The sequence below is a fragment of the Notamacropus eugenii genome, chromosome 1 (assembly GCF_028372415.1).
Source record: "Notamacropus eugenii isolate mMacEug1 chromosome 1, mMacEug1.pri_v2, whole genome shotgun sequence".
Taxonomy (NCBI): Eukaryota; Metazoa; Chordata; class Mammalia; order Diprotodontia; family Macropodidae; genus Notamacropus; species Notamacropus eugenii.
Window position 1 is genome coordinate 4,290,527 of NC_092872.1, and position 19,144 is coordinate 4,309,670.

General features: G+C 44.6%; 1 protein-coding gene across 1 annotated transcript in view; it reads right to left on the reverse strand.

Moving 5' to 3' along the window:
• The window catches only part of HEMK1 (HemK methyltransferase 1, mitochondrial release factors N(5)-glutamine), a 42,983-nt gene extending 26,028 nt beyond the window's left edge, over positions 1-16,955 (reverse strand). The window contains 4 exon segments of the mRNA XM_072650507.1: positions 4,607-4,700; positions 5,147-5,238; positions 14,576-14,880; positions 16,798-16,955. Coding sequence (XP_072506608.1) covers positions 4,607-4,700; positions 5,147-5,238; positions 14,576-14,812 — 423 coding nt within the window. The 5' untranslated portion in view covers positions 14,813-14,880; positions 16,798-16,955.
• Positions 16,956-19,144: the final 2,189 nt, after the last annotated feature.

Below are 19,144 nucleotides of genomic sequence, written 5' to 3' on the forward strand. Positions count from 1 at the left end.
TGCTATCTTGGTCTTTGGGCAAGTCTCAGATCCTTGGTTTCCTCATCTGTAAAATGGGGAATCTGTCCTATCTTTCTAGAACGGTTATGGGAATGCACTTCAGAAACTGAATTGCTAGCGAGATGGGAGCTAAGGTTGCTAATGTTGTCCCCAGGATGGTCATGAGGTTCCCTAGAGAAGTACTTTAATAGCTTATGTCTGTGTCTAGGAGGGGAGAGATTTCCCACCCCATCACAGTCCTGGAGGGGTGACTTTCTTCCTCTTTCATAATCCAGGCCTCTTCTACTGTTCTCAGTTCCTCCCCTCTTTTATTAAGGGTTTAATAAGTAAACCAAAAAAACTAATTCCTAGAAGTAGAAATATTCGTCCCTCACAGAGGATTTGGCAGCAGGATGGATGGGGCCGGAGTGCCCTCTGCTGGTAGCTCACTGTCATTATCAACTCACATTTCCTAGGCACTTGCTCAGGTCGGGTAAGGTCACTCCATTCTCCACTGCAGACATTGAGAAAGTAGCCTCACATCACAGAGTTTTAGGACGGTGGTCCAGATATTCAAAACCTTAGCATCCTCTTCATGCCCCTTCTCTGCTCGTGTACAGTCATCATTTCCACCCTGACACGTCGCCGGTGTGGCCTCTTTTCTCAAGCATCTGGGCTCACATCCTGCCTTTTATATTTATGACCCATATGACCTTGGGCAAGTCACTTAACTTTCTTAGGCCTAGATTTCTCCAACCATAAAATGAGTAAGATAGACCCTGAGGTACTTGGTTCTCAATCCATAAGCCTATAATCAGAAGCATATTGTAGGATTATGGATTAAAACCTGAAAGGTCACCTAATCCATACTCCTCGTTTTATAGATTAGGAAACAGAAGTCCAGAGGTGAATGGTTTGATGAAGGTTATATAGGTAGTACACAGCTAAGTGAGGATTTGAATTTGGCTCTCGTCAACTATGAAGCAAGTACTCATTCTACTTCACCACACCGCTCTACTTCTAGTAATACTCCAACAGAGGCCCTAAAAATATACAGTTAGTAACAGTAACTGTGAAAAATATTTGAAGCAAGTTTCTCTAATAAAGGCCTCATTTCTCAAATATATAGAGAACTGAGTCAAATTTATAAAAATGAGAGCCATTCCCCAAATGATAAATAATAAGTTATGAACTTATGAACTTATTAATAAGTTATGAGTTTTCAAATGAAGTAATCAAAGCTATCTATAGTCATATGAAAAAATGCTCTGACTTACTATTGATTGGAGAAATGCAAATCAAAACAATTCTGAGGTACTATCTCATACCTATTAGATTAGCTAATAGGACAGAAAAGGATAAAGACAAATGTTGGAGAGGATGTGGGGGAAAATCAGATATTAATGCACTGTTGGTGGAGTTGTGAAATGATTCAACCATTCTGTAGGGCAATTTGAAACTCTGCCCAAAGGCAGAAAACCTTTTGACCTAGAAGTGCCACTACTAGATCTGTATCCCAAGAGATAAAAAACAAAAAGGAAAAGGACCTATGTGTACAAAAATATTTATAGCAGCTCTTTTCTGGTGACAAACAACTAGAAATTGAGGGGATGCCCATCCATTGAGGAATGGCTGAACAAATTGTGGTATATGATTGTAATGGAATCCTATTGTGCTATAAGAAATGGTGGGCAGGATGCTCTCAGAAAAACCTGGAAAGGCTTATGTGAGCTGATGCAAAATGAAATGTATTTTGTACGAAGTAATAGTAATATTTTAAGATGATCAGTTGTGAAGGACTTTGCTATTCCAAGACAACTCTGAAGGATTTATGATAAAAAATGCTATGCATCCCCAGGGAAAGAGCGGATGGTGTCTGAACACAGACTGAAGCAGACTTTTTCAAAGTTTCTTTTTCTTGAGGTGTTTTTTTTGGTCTATGTTTTCTTTCACTACATGACTAATCCAGAAATGTTTTGCAGGACTCCATAGGTACAGCCTACATAGACATTGCTTGTCTATTAATCAGGGGGGTAGGGAGGGAGGAAGGGAGAGAATCTGGCATTCAAAAGTTTTAAAACACAAATGTTAAAAATTGTTTTTGCATGCAACTGGTGAAAAATAAAATGCTAAAAAAATATATAGGGCCTAAAAACCCCTGTTTGGATTATTACAACAGCTATCACTTTGCCTCCACCTTGCCTGTTCACCCACTGTTTTTTCCCCCATCCTTCCATTTTTTCCTTTGGCCAGAATTTTCTTCCTTATACACATATCAGCCATATCATTCCTTTGAACAAAACCCTTCCACGGCTACCTCCGAGGAAGATGCAATCTCTTCTGCTTGTATTCAAGGCTCTACACAACATGGCACCATTCCCACCTCAACAGTCACGGCTTTCTTCCCCATAATCTATCCCACCCAAAAGGATAACTCTCCACACCTTGAACACACCCTGCCCCTAGACATTCCTGTTTACTTACTGGATTCCTACTCATGTTAAAAGCCCAACTCAAGCGCCATCACTTCTAGGATCCAGGTCTACCATCACTCCTGGACAACCCAGATCCACTCTCATCACCTTTCAGTCTCCTAATTGATCTCCCTTCTTCCAGTTTCTCCCCCCTCCCATCCTTTTCCACACAGCTGCCTAGCACTAATATTCCTATAACACAGATCTGACCACATCACTTCTCCTTCTTCAGAATCTTCAGTGGCTCCTTATTATCTGTAGGATAAAATACTTAACTTCTCCTCCTGGTTTGTAAAGCTCTCCACCATCTAGGCCCAGCCTAGTCTTATTTCCTATCATCTCCCTTTCGTGTACTCTCTGTTCCAGTCAAACTGGCCTACTAGTTACCACTCAGGACATTCCATGTCTACCTTCCATGTCTTTGTATAGGAAGTGGAGCATGTCTGCCTTGTCTCTTGGAATTCCTAGCTCCCTGAAGGCCCAGTTCAACCGTTTCTAGGCACTCCTATAGGAGACCTTTCCTGAACCTCCCAGCAGTCAGGGTTACCTCTGAACACAGCAGTGGTTAATGTTAACTATGAAACCCACAGTGGTTCATGTTGACTCTGAACCTCCCAGTGGTTAATGTTCACTGCTCTCGAAATTATTTTCTATGCAATTTTGTTTACTTACCTGTGGAATCACTGAACCCCTCCCCATGCCTCCAGCTAATTACAGGCTTCTGGAGGTCAAGATCTCTTCCTTTTTTCGTTGTGTTCCTTGTACACAGCAGGAAGGTGGTAAACGTTTGTTGAACTGAATTTAATGCATTGTGATTTGATCATCATTGTGCTTTCAGGCAACTTCAACAAATATTTACTGAGGACTTACTGTGTGAAGGACTCTAAGTCATTGAGCATATAAGGAAGTACGAAAAGGAGAAAGGAATACGCACGTCGGCTAAGTGCTTTCAGTCCTCACAACCACCCTTCCAGGTAGGCGCTATTATTATCCCCATTTTACAGTTGAGGAAACCGAGGCAGGCAGAGGTTAAGTTACTTGCCCAGGGTCACACAGCTAGTAAGTATCTGAAGCTGGATTTGAACTCAGGTCTTGCTGGAGCCAGGTCCAGGGTTCTATGCACTATGGCACCACCTCATTGCCTCAAGTGTAAGACAAAAGCCTACGCAGGAATTAACAGGGAAATAAAGGACACAGATGCCTGTACTACAATCTGGGTCCTATAAGGATTAGTTAAAGGAACTTGGAGCAGCTAGGTGGCATCATAGTGCACAGAGTGCTGGGCTTGGAGTCAGGAAGATGAGTCAAAGACATGTACTAGCTCGGTGACCTTGGGCAAGTAACTTAACCCTGTTTGCCTCAGTTTCCTCATCTGTAAAATGAGCTGGAGAAGGAAAAGGCTGAACCATTCAAGTATCTTTTCCAAGACAACCTCAAATGGGGTTATGGAGAGTCAGACACAGCTGAAAATGACCGAACAACCACCAAAAGGAACTCGGGGGCTTTACTCTTGAGAAAAGAAGGCTTTGCTGACAGCCCAGTCTTCAGTGAATCCCCCTGCCCCTAAATTCCTGAATCCCTTACTATCTACCTGCAAGACAGTGTGGTCTAATGGAGAGAACACAGGATCTGGAAGTCAGAAGGTCTGGTAGCCCAGCTGCCTGACTGTAGGGAAAGTCGCTTGACCTCTGAGCCTCAGTTTACTGGATAACCCTTGCACCCCTCATCTCACAAGGTTGATGTTAGAATGTACTTAGTACATCTTATGAGTGTCCTATCTATATAGTGTTCAGCACAGTGCACAGCAAATAGAAGGAGCTTAACAAAGGCTTATTTCCTTCCCTATAAACAAAAGCTGTAACGTTATCTCTCGGCACAGACTGCTAGGGGTTATCACTGACATAGGCAGCTTGTCTCTCCTCCTAGGCTGTGGGCAGCCTGAGAGCAGGAACCACACCTCACTCATCCTTGCATCCATTCCCTTCAACACCTAACCCAGCTCATGGCTTTGCACACAGCAGATGATGAACACATTCACAGAATGAGTGAATGAAGAAGAAGTATACTTTCCAACGCAAACAATAATGGTCATGCACAACAGCCCTCCCCTCACCAAGAAGAGTTGGCCTCATGGCCACAGATTACTTTCCTACCTCAGTTTCAGGCCGTGGGATGAAGACTGGAGGTGCCATCTTGAGGGTGAGGCCCTGGAAATCCCATTCACCAATGACATACTGCACAGGCATCCTGTAAAAGAAAAGCACTCTAAAGGCCTGGCCCGGCCCACCACACCCCAAACTATGGACCCCCACAAGTCAGTGACCCAGCAGAAAACATAGGCACACCCATGCAGCTACCAGCTCTGAGCAGTGCCAGGGAAACAATGTTCTGGTGGAGGTCAAAGGCAGGTTTGCCTCTCCCTCCCTCTCACTCAAAACAGTTTCCAATTCAAACTAAGGGCTCTCTCAAAGTTGGGTCATGTCTCCCCAGTAAGACAGGGACACCCCTGGGACCTTATTCTATCAACTCTCCTGGCCCTCTTAACCAGGCTAAGAGGAGAGCAGGAAAAATGGAAAAAATAGGCTATAGGAGGAAAGGGGAAAAGGACTGGAGACAGTGAGAGAGAGAGAGAGAGTGGTAAGGATCAGGAAGGAGAGAGGCAGGCGATGGGCCTGGCCCTGGCCCTATCCCACCTCTGAAGCCTTCGAGCACACAGCTCTCCAATCCGCTTCTGCTGAAGGTCAGTGATGGAGGTGGACCTCTGGCTGGCCAGCAGGCTCTGAAACTAATCACCAAACAACTCTGAGCCAAGGTGAGAGCTCTGTGCCCCTGGCCACGTGCATGCCCATCCCCCCACCCCCCACCCCCAAGGGCTCTGGTCCAGATTTCAGCTCTGTGTGATCCTCTTAGAAAGTCTTTTCTCCTTCTGGGCCTTACTTTCTTCATCTGTAAAATGAGGGAGCTGGGCTAGGTAGCCTCTCAGGTCCCTTTTAGCTCCCATTCTATAATCCTAAGTCAAACCCAAGCTTTTCAGTCTTCCAAGATCCAAGATCTAATCTCTGGGCAGAGGGGAGACCAGTACCTGAGCATGGGACTTGCCAGTGGGACAAAAGAAGGGAAAAACAAAACAGGGGAATGGAGGCCCACAGAGTAGGGCTGAGTACCTCCCAATTCTCATGGCTCCCAGCCTCCAGCTACCCCAGTAAAGAGTCCAGATGCTTTTCTTCAGCAATCTGAGCAGGAGGACTAGATTCCTCTACTGTTAACATCCCTTCTCTCCTCACTCCACACAGACATCTAAACCTTCCTAAGGGATGGACCCAAGGCCAGGTTATACATGGCCATCCATCTCTGCGTGGTCTAGCCCTAGTATTCCAAACATGGGGGCTGGGACATGATCCACACAAAATAAGTTTCGAGAAGCTGCTTCACTGGGCAGGGAAAAGAACATTGGATATCTGGGGTCAAAAACTGTGATTTTGAAATCCTGGATGTGTCACTGACTACCTAAGTGCAATGCCCTCACCTTCTGGGGCATCTTCTTCTGGAAAACGAAAGGTTTCAACTAGATGATCTTACGGAATCTTTCTGGTTCTAAATTCTATGAGCCCCAGAGAGGCGGAAGGGGCCTGTCAGAGGTTACGCAGACAATAAGCCTCTTACTTTTCCCATGTGTAGGGCCCAGGGCGGGTGCCATGAGATTACAAAGAAGCCTAAGGCACAGTCCCTGGCCTCAAGGGGCTTACAGTCTAAGACATACACACAAATGACTACGCTATAAGGCAGACTGTGGCTACTGGTGTAAGAAGTTCCCAAGGAAGTGCTTTGGGGGTAGGAGAGGATCAAGGTGAAGGAGGGAAAGCTTCCTGGAGGAGGCGGTCACTGGTCTGGGGCTGAAAAGAGAGGGAATTCTGACAAGCAAAACTGGGAAATCGAGAGGGAAGGGCAGGAATAACTTCCTTTAGTAAGCTGTTAGAAATATGGAAATATGTTCTGCATTTCACATGTATAATTGATACCATATTGCTTTCTCAATGGGTGAGGGAGAGGTAGGAAGGAGAGCAGAACTCAAATTTTCTTTAAATGAATGCTGAAAATAAATAAAGTTTCTTTCTTTTTTTTTAAGTTCTTATAAAAGTTATACATGAATTTACCTAAACTTTTCCTGGACAGGTTCCAAATTTAACCAATTAGCCCAACATTCCACCCCAAAAGAAAGTCTGGAACCTGCTTGGGGTCCACGAATTTTAAAAAATTGATAAATAGCTCAATATAATGGGGTACCTTTGAAATCCTGTGTATTTCGTGCTTTTGAAGACATCAATCTGAGAAGGGGTTCACAGGCTTCACCAGCCTGCCCAAGTGGACTGGGACATTGGGTATATTTGCTTTCCCAGTGTTTAGCATAGCCCCTGGTAGATAGTAAATACTTAATAAATGCTTGCTGACATCAAAAAAAGGCTCAGTACCTCTGCTACAGACCCACCACGTATGCCTCTGGTCACTGTAATTAGTACCTAGGGAGACGGACATATGAAGGCAGAGGGTAAGAAGTTTGCCCAAGAGTGGCTGGGCTGTGATCAAGCCTGGCACTAGTTGGATCATGCTGGCCTTCTTTTTGAGAGATCAAATCCCTTCAAGGGAGGGATGAAGAGGTAAAGATCAGTAGCCACCCTCCACAGATGAAGAATCCAAGTAGGCTCTGTTGCCCATCCAAGGTCACCTACCACAGACCCGATGCATCTCCCAGGCTCTGCTCCTTAAAGGGGGAGCTTAGGAGAGTCAGCACAGCTCCATCAAGAACAAGGAGGTCATGCCAGACTAACCTCATTTCCCTTTCTGACAAGGTTACTAAACTGGTAGATATGGGGAGTGCCATAGAGCCCACTAACCCAGATTTCAGCCCAGCATCTGACAAAGTCTCTCAAGCTGTGCTTGGCAACAGCATGGAGAGATGTGGGCTGGATGTCAGCGTGATTAGGTGGATCTGGAAATGGTTGAATGGCCAGTCATAAAGGGAAGCCATTAAAGTCCAGTAGGGGTCAATTAACATCAAATCAACTTCACCTTGATAGGAGACCCTTAATGGAAAATCCTAGGGATCTGTCCTTGGTCATTTTTTTCAATGACAAGGAAAAAAGCATACATTTATCATCCAACTCCAAGACTCTGTAATCCTTTGGTGTCTCAGGCCCTACGATGCCTTTTTGTGCCAAATAATCTGTGGCCAGCCCTCAATCCAGTCCCATGGGGTTGAAACTTTGGCATGCTTTTCTTTCCCTCTCATACCCAATCAATTAATAGTCTGATTGATTCACCCTCCAGGGTTATGTATAATTTTTCTTTATTTTATATTTACTTCCTTTTTTGGTCAATGGTTAAAGTTTACAATAAAAACTTAATTTAAAAACATCTCCAGTGATTGCTTATGGTCTACTAAGTATAATAATACCTCACTCTGACATTTAATGCTTTCTACAACCTGGTACCACCGTTAGCTCACAGCTGGAAAAGTCCTCCAGTCCTCTACTCCACCCCCTTCTGCGGTCCTGAGAAGCTAGCCGAGACAGGATTTGAACTTGTGTCCTCCAACTCAAAGTTAGATGCTCTTATCAGTGTACCACTCTGCTCTCTAGCCTTGACTCACATCATTGTGCTGAACGTATGTAGCTCTAGCCAAACACACCAGGAACTCTCCCACTTCAGTTCCCTATTCCTGGAATGTGTCCCTTTGTCTAGAGAATCCCTACCCATTCCTTAATACTCAACTCTAAAACCACCCTTCCTCTATGAAGGAAAGAACTATTGATTGAATGCCTGCTAGCTACCAGGCACTTGACAGCTTCTCATCTGAGGTCCCTTCCAAGGCCAGCTCTATGAGTCTATGATCCAAAGACAGATTTCTCCTGACTCCAAGTCTTTTATACCAAGCATTCTATTAAACCAGGGGCCCTTAACCTGGGGTTTGTGGGTAGATTTCAGGAGGGCTGTGAACTTAGATGGGAAAATAACTACATCTTTATTTTCATTGACCTCTTAAGTGATTTATAGCATTTCTTTCAATTATGAATGTATTATGAACCATATTCTAGGAAGGGGTCCATAGGCTTACCAGACCACCAAAAGACTTTGGAAAACACATACAAATGGTCAAAAACCCCTTTACTGCACAATGTATGCCCTATTATAACGCAGATTAGTTATCTGTACAAAGAGCTGTGGATTCAGAAGACCTGGGTTCAGATCTCGCCTCTGCCACTTACTACCTTAGTAACCTTGAATAATAATAATAATGGCTCATACTTATGTAGCACTTTAAGGTTTGCAAAGTGCCTTATTACAAATATTATCTCATTCTATCCTCACAGCCACCTGGGGAGGTTGAAGTTATTATTATCCCCATATTATGTCTATATTCTTCTTCCCATTTTGAAGTTGAGGAAATTGAGGCAGAAAGAGAAAACTGCCAAGATTATACAGTAAGTAAATGTCTTAGGCAGGATTCAACCTCAAGGCTTATTGAAGCCAGGTCCCCACTCTTATCAGCTGTATCATCTAGCTCCCTAAGTCTCAGAACTTCCCACTTTCTTCTCTGTAAAATGGAGTGGGGGGTGTGAGGTCCCTCCAGGATCCTATGAAAATAGAATAATCTGTATATCTGTCTTATTTCCCCAATAATGAATGAAAAAGTGCTTATTTAATGTCCACTATGTGCCAATCACCATGCTAAGAGCTGAGAAAACAGTTGGAAAAGTGAGACCGTCCTTACTCATGCTGTAATTGGGGGAGCAAGGGGAAGGGGATGAGGGGGATGATAGAGGGGGGATGATAGAAGTGAGGGTGGATTAAGGGAGGCAGTGGTCAGAAGCAAAACAGACTTTAGAGAAGGGTATAAAAAGAGAGAAGGATGAATAGAAGACAATAGGACGAAGGGAAATACACAGTAGTCACAAAGGTGAATGTCAGTGGGATGAATTCACCTACGAAACAGAAGTGGACGGCAGACTGGATTAGAAAGCAGAACCCAACAATAAATTATTTACAAGAAACGTACTTGAAACGGAAATACACACACAGAATGAAGATAAGGGGATGGAGCTAATGCTTCAGCTGAAGAAACTGAGGAGGGATCACATACAAATGAGGAGTCAGTTACTGAGCAGGTGACAAGGCCCAGTGGTCCTTAGAGGGCAATGACAGGTCATAGTGCCAGTGCCTGTGAGTCAGCCAGGCCAATAGCAAAGTCCAGTGGCCCTCCATTTTATCAGAAGCATTATAGTTAGTGGCTCTCTGCTTATCTAGGCAGTATGAGAAGCCACGGGGCAGGAAGGAGCTGGGGGGAAAGTTGGAGGGGACAGGGCCCAAAAGGCACAAGCTCTGGCAGGGCAGAGCGCATCCAAGCCCCTCTACCTGTAACCGCCTCAGAGGGGGCTGACACAGAGTGGTGGATGGGGCTTCTCTCAGTATCCCCAGTGGACAGGCAAAGCGTACTAGGCAGAACAGGTGCTTAATTTCTATCTTCTTCCAAACCACCAGGGTCATTAGTTGTTAATGAACTGAGGGAACTGTTTTAAATCAAGTGGTTTAAACCCCTTCAGCAGAGGGGTTTTTGACAGAAAGCAATGTATGGCTTGGAAAGACAGCAGAGCTGGGGAAGGTTGAGAGAAGGACAATGAAAGTCCTTAATGGGGGAGAGATGGAGACAGAGAATCAGCAGAGACAGAGATAGCAGGGACACAGAGAGACAGAAAACAGAGACTGCAGAGATGCAGAGACAGAGACACAGAGAGACAGAAACATAGCAGAGACACACAGAGACAGAGAGGCAGAGACAGACAGCAGAGACACACAGAGAGAAACAGAGACAGCAAAGGTACAGCGAAAGAGACTGCAGAGACAGAGAAGAAGAGACAACAGAGAGACAGAAAGCAGAGCTGAGGAAAGTTGAGAAGGGCAATGAAAGCTAATGGGAGAGAGATGGAGACAGAGAGAGAGACAGAGACAGAGAGAGAAAGAGACAGAGAGAGGGCAGGGGGAGGCCCCAGGAGGATACACTACAAAGAAAAATCTTCTAATCTAGACAGATAGGCTGAGGAGTGAGTTAAAGATCCATGCATCATCCTAAGGAAGAGAATGCAGGGCTTCTCCCACCAATCCCAGAGATGAAAATCTGGAGTATTATCATAAAGTTTCAAAGGAGAACCAGAGAAAGCAAGGATAATTTTATGTAGTGGGTTGTAAATCTATGGACATCATCTCCCAGATGTGGGAGAATCCAATGATGAGGTGCCTACCCAGCACAGAACACTGAGGGTACAAAGACCGCATTAAAAAAGCCTTTGCCTCCAAATGAACTATACTGAGGGATGTGGGGTTTAACAAAGGAGCTGAAGAGACTTGGGCTGGCCCTGATCAGAGCCTTCTGATATCTGAAGACTGGTAAATCCCTCTGTACTACATATCCTTATGTCATAGCTCCAGCCCAACCGGACTGTTCTCTATTTCCTCTTATATACCCTGGATTTTCCTTCCTCTTCACCTTTACCCATGCTGTTCCCTTCACCTGAGTTATTGTTCCTTCTGCTCTCTGCCTGTTCAATGTTTACCCTTCTGTTAAAGCCCAGCTCAGTTACCTCCTCAACCAGAAAGCTATTCCAGATCTCTCTGTTCGTAACTCCTCCTCCCCCTCCCCTATAAACACATCACATAGTACCCTGTCTTACTCTGTACTGAAGTTATCTGTGTTGGTGTCTCATCCTCCTACAAGACCGTGACAGCCATTAGGGCAGGGACTGTCCTTTATCTAAACTTAGCACCTCCTCTACTGCCTAACACAGTGCTCTAAATACAGTGTGTACCTAATAGGGGATGCAAATAATGTCCCTAATCTAAATTTAGCAGCTCCTCCATAGACTAACAGTGCTCTAAGTGCAAAATGTACCCAATGAAGGAGGGAAATAAACATGAATATGGTACCTACTATGTGTACGACACTGCACTAAATGCTTTACAGACATTATCTCACGAGGGCCTCACAACAACCCTGAGAGGTAGGTGCATTTATTATCCTCATTTTACAATTATGGAAACTAAGGTAGAGAGAAATTAAGTGACTTGCCTAGGGATACACAGCTTGTAAATGTCTAAGGCTGGATTTGAACTCAGGTCTGGCTTCAGACACCTACTAGCTGTGTGACTGTTTGCCTCTGTTTCCTCACCTGTAAAAATGAGCTGTAGAAGAACCAGGAGAACACTGTACACAGGAACGGCAGCATTGTGCGATGCCTGACTTTGTTAGACTTTAGCTCTTCTGAACAATGCAATGACAATTCCAAAAGACTCATTATGGTGTCCACATCCAGAGAAAGAACCATAGAGTCCGAACGCAGATGGAAGCAGACTATTTTCTCCTTTTTTTTTGTTTTTTGTATTTTCTTTCTCATGGTTTTTCCCTTTTGTTCTGATTCTTCTTTCACAACATGACTAATGTGGAAATATGCTTTAATATGATCATATGTATAGCCTATATCAGACTGCACGCTGTCTTAGGGAGGGTGGAAATTCAGAACTCAAAATCTTATAAAAGTGAATTTTGAAAACTAAAAATAAATTTAAAGATAATTTTTTTATAAAGATATGTATTTCTATTTTGACCAGTTACATTTGTGATACTTGTGGAATATTCATGTGGAGATGTCAAGAAAGCAGTTGGAAGTACAGAATTAAAGGCCAGGATAAAAATATGGAAAGGAAGGATATGCAAATCTTGAATAGAGAATGATGACAGATGCATTCCTGGACACAGAAAGAAGAGAAGATCCATTGGCGTATTGGTTAGTTTGCTTTGTTTGTTTTTTTAAGACATAGATTTTTAAAATAAAGGCATCTTCCTGGAAAAAAAAGAGCTATAGAAGAAAATGGCAAACCACTCTATAGTATGTTTGCCAAGAAAACCCCAAATGAGGCCAAGAGGAGTCAGACATAACTGAAACGACTCAATAACAACTTCCTGACCCAAGCCTAGTGCTCTGTCCACTGTGCTAACCTAATAATGTTGCTTGAATTTAACTGAATACAGGAACAAATTTATTCCATGTAACCCTACAGAACAGACCTAGAGGAGTGGGTAGCACTCACAAGCAAACAGATGTCAGTGGAGGATAGGGAAGATTTTTCTATTAGGCAGAGGATGGCTGATGTTAGAGATGGAATTCCTGCTTTGGATAAGCTTTAGACTAGATGACCATTCAAGTCTCTAGCAACTCAGAGGGGCTATAATGCTAAACAATAAAGGTTGGAAGTATAAATAAGTTCAGGAAAAGTAAAAAAAGTTTGTTAAATTAAATTCCTGGCCAATTGACAGCAGCTAATCAGTAGGGAGATGAGAGAGTTTGGGTCTTACTCCTGAATCCTTGAGAAAATTGATCATACTTCCTCTAACCAAGAGTTCTTTGGGGTCTGCTGACTTGTCTTAAAAAAAAAACCCAAACCTTTGATAATTACATTTCAGTATAATTGGTCCTTTGCAATCTTATGTATTTTATTTTATACACTTGAAAACATGATTCTGAGAAGGGGTCCATTGGCTTCACTTAACTACCCAAGGGGCCCATGATTCAAAAAACCAATCCTAGCAGAGCCAGAATTCTGGGCTGGAGGACAGTGGGGTTGACCCTGGACGGGAATTCATATACTGCCATGAATTGCATTAGGAAGAACACTAGATTTGGAAGTAGAGGACTTTGGGTTCTAAACTAAGGTCTGCTACTTGCTACCTTTGGAAGACTGAACAATTCTCTTTCTCTGGGCCTTGATAGAACTGGAGATGGGGGTAGGGATGGGGATTAAAAGGCCGTATAGCAAGGTGGATAGGGGCTGGACTTAAGAGTCAGGAGGATCTGACTTTAAATGTTGCCTCAGACACTGGTTGTATGGTCCTGGGAAAGTCACTTAACCTCAGAATGCCTCAGTTTTCCCATCTTGCTGCTGTTCAGTGTGTTTCAGGCATGTCCAACTCTTTGTGACCCATTTTGGGGTTTTCCTGGCAAAGATACGGAATGATTTGTTCTCCAGCACATTTTACAGATGAGGAAATGAAGCAAACAGGGGTAAGTGACAGCTCATGAGGCTGGATTTGTACTCAGGAACATAAGGCTGCCTGACTTTAGTGCTGGCACTCTATCCAACGCACCCCAAGCTGCCTTTCCCCATCTACAAAACTCAATTTAATCCACATCTACAAAATGCAATCTAGCAGGATGACACCAGAGGTGTTTGGGTCATAAAGCTGACTTACCATCGACCCTGAGTTCTCGTCAGACATATCAGTCATCCTCTAAGATTCTTCCAGCTTGAAATCTATGATCCTATGATCTCAAAGGCTCTTTCTGCTCTAACATTCTGTAACCCTCCCAGTAAATATCAGTAGTTTTTTCTAATGAGTAAAGCCCTTGGGAGAGTGAGCCTTGTGCAGATATTTTGCACAATATGAGTTCACACTTAGGTCAGACCCTGGATTAACTGTGATATGATATTCCCCTAAACTTCAAACTAATCTATGAACTCTTTGTGGACAAGGACATGCTCTACAATCTTCTTACATTTCATGGTGGTTAGCAGGATGCCAAACACAGAATAGGCCCACAGATAACTGGGGCTAAATGGATCTCAAAAATCATCCAGGCCAACCTTTTCATTTTAATTTTACAGCAGGGGAAACTGAGGCCCTGGGAGAGAGAAAAGATTTACCTAAGGTGATGCTACTAGTCAGTAGAAAAGCTTTAGTCAACAAGTATTTGTTAAGTACTTACTATGTGTTAGGCAGGTCCTATACTGGGTGATTCAAAGACAAAAATGAGATCTTTGCCCTTGAGGAGCTATTCCCCCATGTCTAGAACAGCAAAGGCAATCTAATAGATGCTTGTTGACTGACTGACAGAAATAGCAGCCCCTGCTTTCAAGGAGCTTATATTCTCCTGGCAGGAGTACATACTTGTTGAGTAGAGAGACAAATTCTGCTCAGGAGACAGCTCCCAATGTTTACCTTTCTCCCTCCCACTCTGTCCCTGGTGGGGTTGGGGGATTATCTGGTTCACTGCCTTCTGTTTAGAAGCAAACTTAACTGTTTTGGCTCCAAGCACATGAGCCACGATATACTCGCTGGATTCCTGGGCTTCGGGTACTCCTCTGTCCTCAAACAGCTGTGTCCAGTGGTTGACCAATGCTGTCGCTGTCATTGATGGGGTCCTGTAGCCACGGACTAGCCTCAATGGCAGCAAAACAAGAGGGGAGTGGAATCCTCCCTTCCATTTCAGTCCTCTCAGTCCGAGGCCCCATGGCTTCATGTGCCAAAGCCACATGTCTGCATCTGGAGCAGCGGCCACATGTAAGGAACTCTTGGAGCCTGTGATTCTCTGTTGACTTGGGGCTGGGGAAGAAAGAGACAGCCACCTCCATCCCAAGAACTTCCTCTGGAACATCCTCCCCCCCATTCCCAACCCCATCTCCACTCTTACTCCCAACCACCTTGGTCCAGGTCTCATTACATTTCACCTGCACCACTTCAGGTGTCTCTGATCCAGACTCCCACACAGCCAGACATATCTTCCTTCCACGGCCTATAGCACACCACACCTTTCTTGCAACTGATGCTCCATAAACATGTGCTAGATGAATGGACCCCTGTAGTAAGGGCTGGAAAACCAAGACAGTCTGCCTTCTTCTCCAAACCCTGCCCATCTTTCAAGGTCCAGCTTAGCCCTCCTCTCCCAGAAAGTCTTCCCCACCATCGGGATCCCTCCTTCCTTTGAACACTATAGCCAGCCCTTCACATCTACAGCCAGTCCTTTGCATTTGTTGTGTTTGTAAGGGTTTAGCTGATTCTTCTCTAACATCTCAAGTCTTTAATTATTATTTAGCTTTTCAATATACTTGCCTCCCCGAGCAAAGGGACTGAGTCTTCTCCTGTACTAGAGCAGGCTGGGGAGGGCACAGAAGAGGGGGAAGTCTGATAATAAAGAGCTCATGGGCTTTCCTAGGAAGGCATCAGGGTGCTGTAGAAAAAATCCTGGTTCACAGGAGAACACTGTACACAGTTCCAGCCACATGGTGCGACGACTGACTTTGATAGACTTAGCTCTTCTCAGCGATGCCAGGACCTAAGACAGCTCCAAAAGGCCCATGATGGAAAATGTGTCCACATCCAGAGAAAGAACTAGAGTCTGAATGCAGATCGAAGCACACGGCTTGCTCTCTCTTTTTCTTGTGGTTCCTCCCATTAGTTCTAATTCTTCTTTACAACCTGACCAATGTGGAAATATGCTTAATATGAATGTATATGTAGAGCCTATGTCAGACTGCACGCCCTCTTGGGGAGGCAGGTAGAGAGAAATGAAAACTCCAAACCTTGTGAAAATGAATGTTGAAAACCAAAGATAAATAAATTAATTTTTAAAAAAAGAATCCTGGTTCGATTTCCCAGGGCCCAGCTTTGTCTCTCTATCCTTTCATGTTAACCTGGAGACGCTTCGGTAATGTTGAAAAATGGAATCTACGTTCTAGTTCTGTCTCTGATACTTTCTGTCAGTCTGGGCAAATTGCTGAGTCTCTGCATCTTTTTCCTATCTGTAAAATGAGGCTGATTTACCCTCTCTCATGGGGTAGAGAGCAAAGTATTTTCTAAAATTTAAGAGAGCTACACAGTGAAAAGTTATTCTGGTATGAGCTAAAAGAACTGACTCTGGAGTCGAGGACTGGGTTCAAATTCTCCCTTTAAGCTTATGACCTGCATGACCTTGAATAAGCCTCTTTATTTACCTCCCTGGATGTCACTGTCCTCATCTGTCAAATGAGGCCTGTGGGGTCCCTTCAAGTTCCACGGGCTTTAAGGCAAGCTAAGATTTCTTAACGTGGGTTTCATAAAAGGGACCATGGCCAGATTTCAGGGGATCCATGAACTTGGATAGAAAACAATTTACATCTTTATTTCTTAGTTTTCTTTGCAATTCTGGGCATTTTATTTTATATACTTAAAAACATTATTCTGAGAAAGGCTTCTTTGGCTTCAACACATTGCCCAAGGGGTTCAGGACATACATTAATAACTCCTCCTCTAAAGACTCCTCCAGTGTGGACAGTCTATGCACATGTCTGATCCGTTTCTGTCTGATCCTAAGTCACACAGCATGAGATGGAGCGGGCTGGTGGGTCCTTTGTGAGCCTGAGGCTGTGGACGCTGGCCCCAGACTGCTGCGGCCACCAGGCCGAGGGGCCACCAGGGAAAGGAGGGTTCAAATGAGCCTAGGGTCTTCCTCTACCACACCCCGAGACCCCTGGCCACGCTTACCTGGCCGGGCTGCTCTGGACACTGGATGCTGCGGTTCTGGGGTCCCTAGGGCTGTAGGTACTGACTCCAATCACCATCCCAAGCCATGGCCACCCCGCAGCCCATGTGTCCTTCCTTTCTTTCTTCCGGGAAGGGCCGCTGCCTCGGCGAATGGCTCCACCCCCCAAGGCATCGGTTCTCCTCCTCTCTAAGCTTGGGGGCCTGGAGTCCCCACCCTCCTCTCTTCTCCCATCCAATCCTCCCCCTGACTACCTCCTTAAAGAGGCGGGGTCTCCCACCTGGCTCTGCCCTCTGATGTGTAACGACCACGTGGTCTGTGCTCAAGCAGGAGCTGATTAAACCAAGCCGATTATGCACAGACTCCGGTTGTCCAGGGCTCTCGCTGCTTCCTCCCTCTGATTAGATCCCAGCCAGCTCCCGGCGCCTCTGAGTGCCGCTGTCCAAGGGGGAGTGTGCTGACACATAAGCGTATCTGCATTTATGAGTTCACTGCTTCTGTGCATATCTGGAATGGCAGCATCCCTATATGGAGGGTCCAGAGATGCCTTTGGCTGGCCTCTGGAGGTGTGCGTGCATTCCCTGGAAACAGAAAGGGAAGTCGAAACCTAAGAAAAGCAGATTACTAGGTCTCCCTGGAGAGTGACAGCATTGACATGGGAAGAAGATGCACATTTTATTAAACATCTACTTTGTGCCAGGACTGTGCTTTACAAATATTATCTCATTTGATCCTTACAACAACACTGGGAGGCAAGCGCTATTATTATCCCCATTTTACAGATGGAGAAACTGAGGCAGGTAGAGGTTAAATGACTTGCCCACTGTCACACAGCTAGTGTCTTGAGACGGAATTTGAATTCAGGCCTCACAAACTCCCTACTCAGTGTTCTACACTGTACTACCTAACTATCTTCAAAAAGGCTTATTGATGATGCCCAGCTCCCAGAGCCAACAACCACTAGACAACAACTCCTTGGTCTTTAGACATACATCCTGAGACCTTCCGGTCTTGGAATAGGTGTCCTCCAGTTTGGTTAAGCTCCTCCCCCAGCCTCAAACACTTCTCAGCTGTAACCGACAGTCCCATTACAACTGCCCAGCTAAGTAAAGGAGTCACTCACAATTTTATTATTATGTATCTAACTCTTCTCAGCTTTTATTTTCAATGAGGATCCTGGGATAAGTCACTATCCTGCTATTACTCTTTTATATTTAAGGTCCTTTTAGAATTGTCAGACAGGTGAACAAAACAACTGCTTTTTGCAAATGAGTAAGAGTGTTGGGGGCGACTAGGTGGTGCCATAGTGTGCAGAGCAGCAGGTCTGGAGTAAGGAAGATTCATCTCTCTGAGTTCAAAGCAGTGTGACCCTGGACCAGTCACTTAACCCAGTTTGACACAGTTGCTTCATCTGTAGAATGAACTGGAGGAGGAAATGGCAAATCACTTCAGTATCTTTGCCAAGAAAACCCCAAATGGGGTTGTGAAGAGTTGGACAAATGACTGAAACGACTAAACAACCACCAGAGAGTGTTGGAGGAGGCAGCTATGTGGATAGAATGCTGGACCTGGAGTCAGGAAGACCTGAATTCAAATCTGATCTCAGATATATCCTAACTGTGTGACCTTGGGCAAGTCACTTAACTTCCATTGCCTTAATCCACTGGAGAAGGCAATGTCCAACAGCTCTAGTATCTTTGGAAATCCCTTGGAAAATATGGTTGACCAGAGTCAGGAAGAGTTGGGTACAATTGAACAAAAGTCTCATTTGATAATGGATTGAGGACAGGGACTGCTTTGCTTTTGTTTTACATCCTCTGGTCTCCTAAGTCATAACAAATGGTGGCTGATTGATTGATATGGTCACAATGATCAGTTGCTCACATTTCACTTTCAGAGTAGGGTCCTCACAATGTCCTGGTAAGGTGACCCCCTCCCAACCCTCCAGAGGAAGGGGGTGAGCTCTGGCTGTAAAGAGGAGTGGGAAGAAGCCTTATGTAGTAATAGTTTAGGTTAGCTCTTCCTAGTGGCTCATTCTCACTGAGTGACCTTGGGCAGGTCCTTTCCCCTCTCTGGACTTCACTTTCCTTCTCCGTAAAATGAGGGGACAGAACTAGTAAGCCCTGCAAGAAGGGGTTCTAACCAAGGTCAGCTCTGCTACTGAGTCATTGTGTTTTGGGGAGGACACTTACCAGCCTGTAATAGGATTAATGCTCCTAAGTGCATAAAGAGATTTTGTCCAGCCCCTTTCTGGGTGTCAGCTTCTTTCTCTGTAAAGTGTGGGGTGGGGACGGGAGGGGGGTTAGACTAAAGAGGCACTGGAATTTAAATCAGAGGATCTGGGTTTGC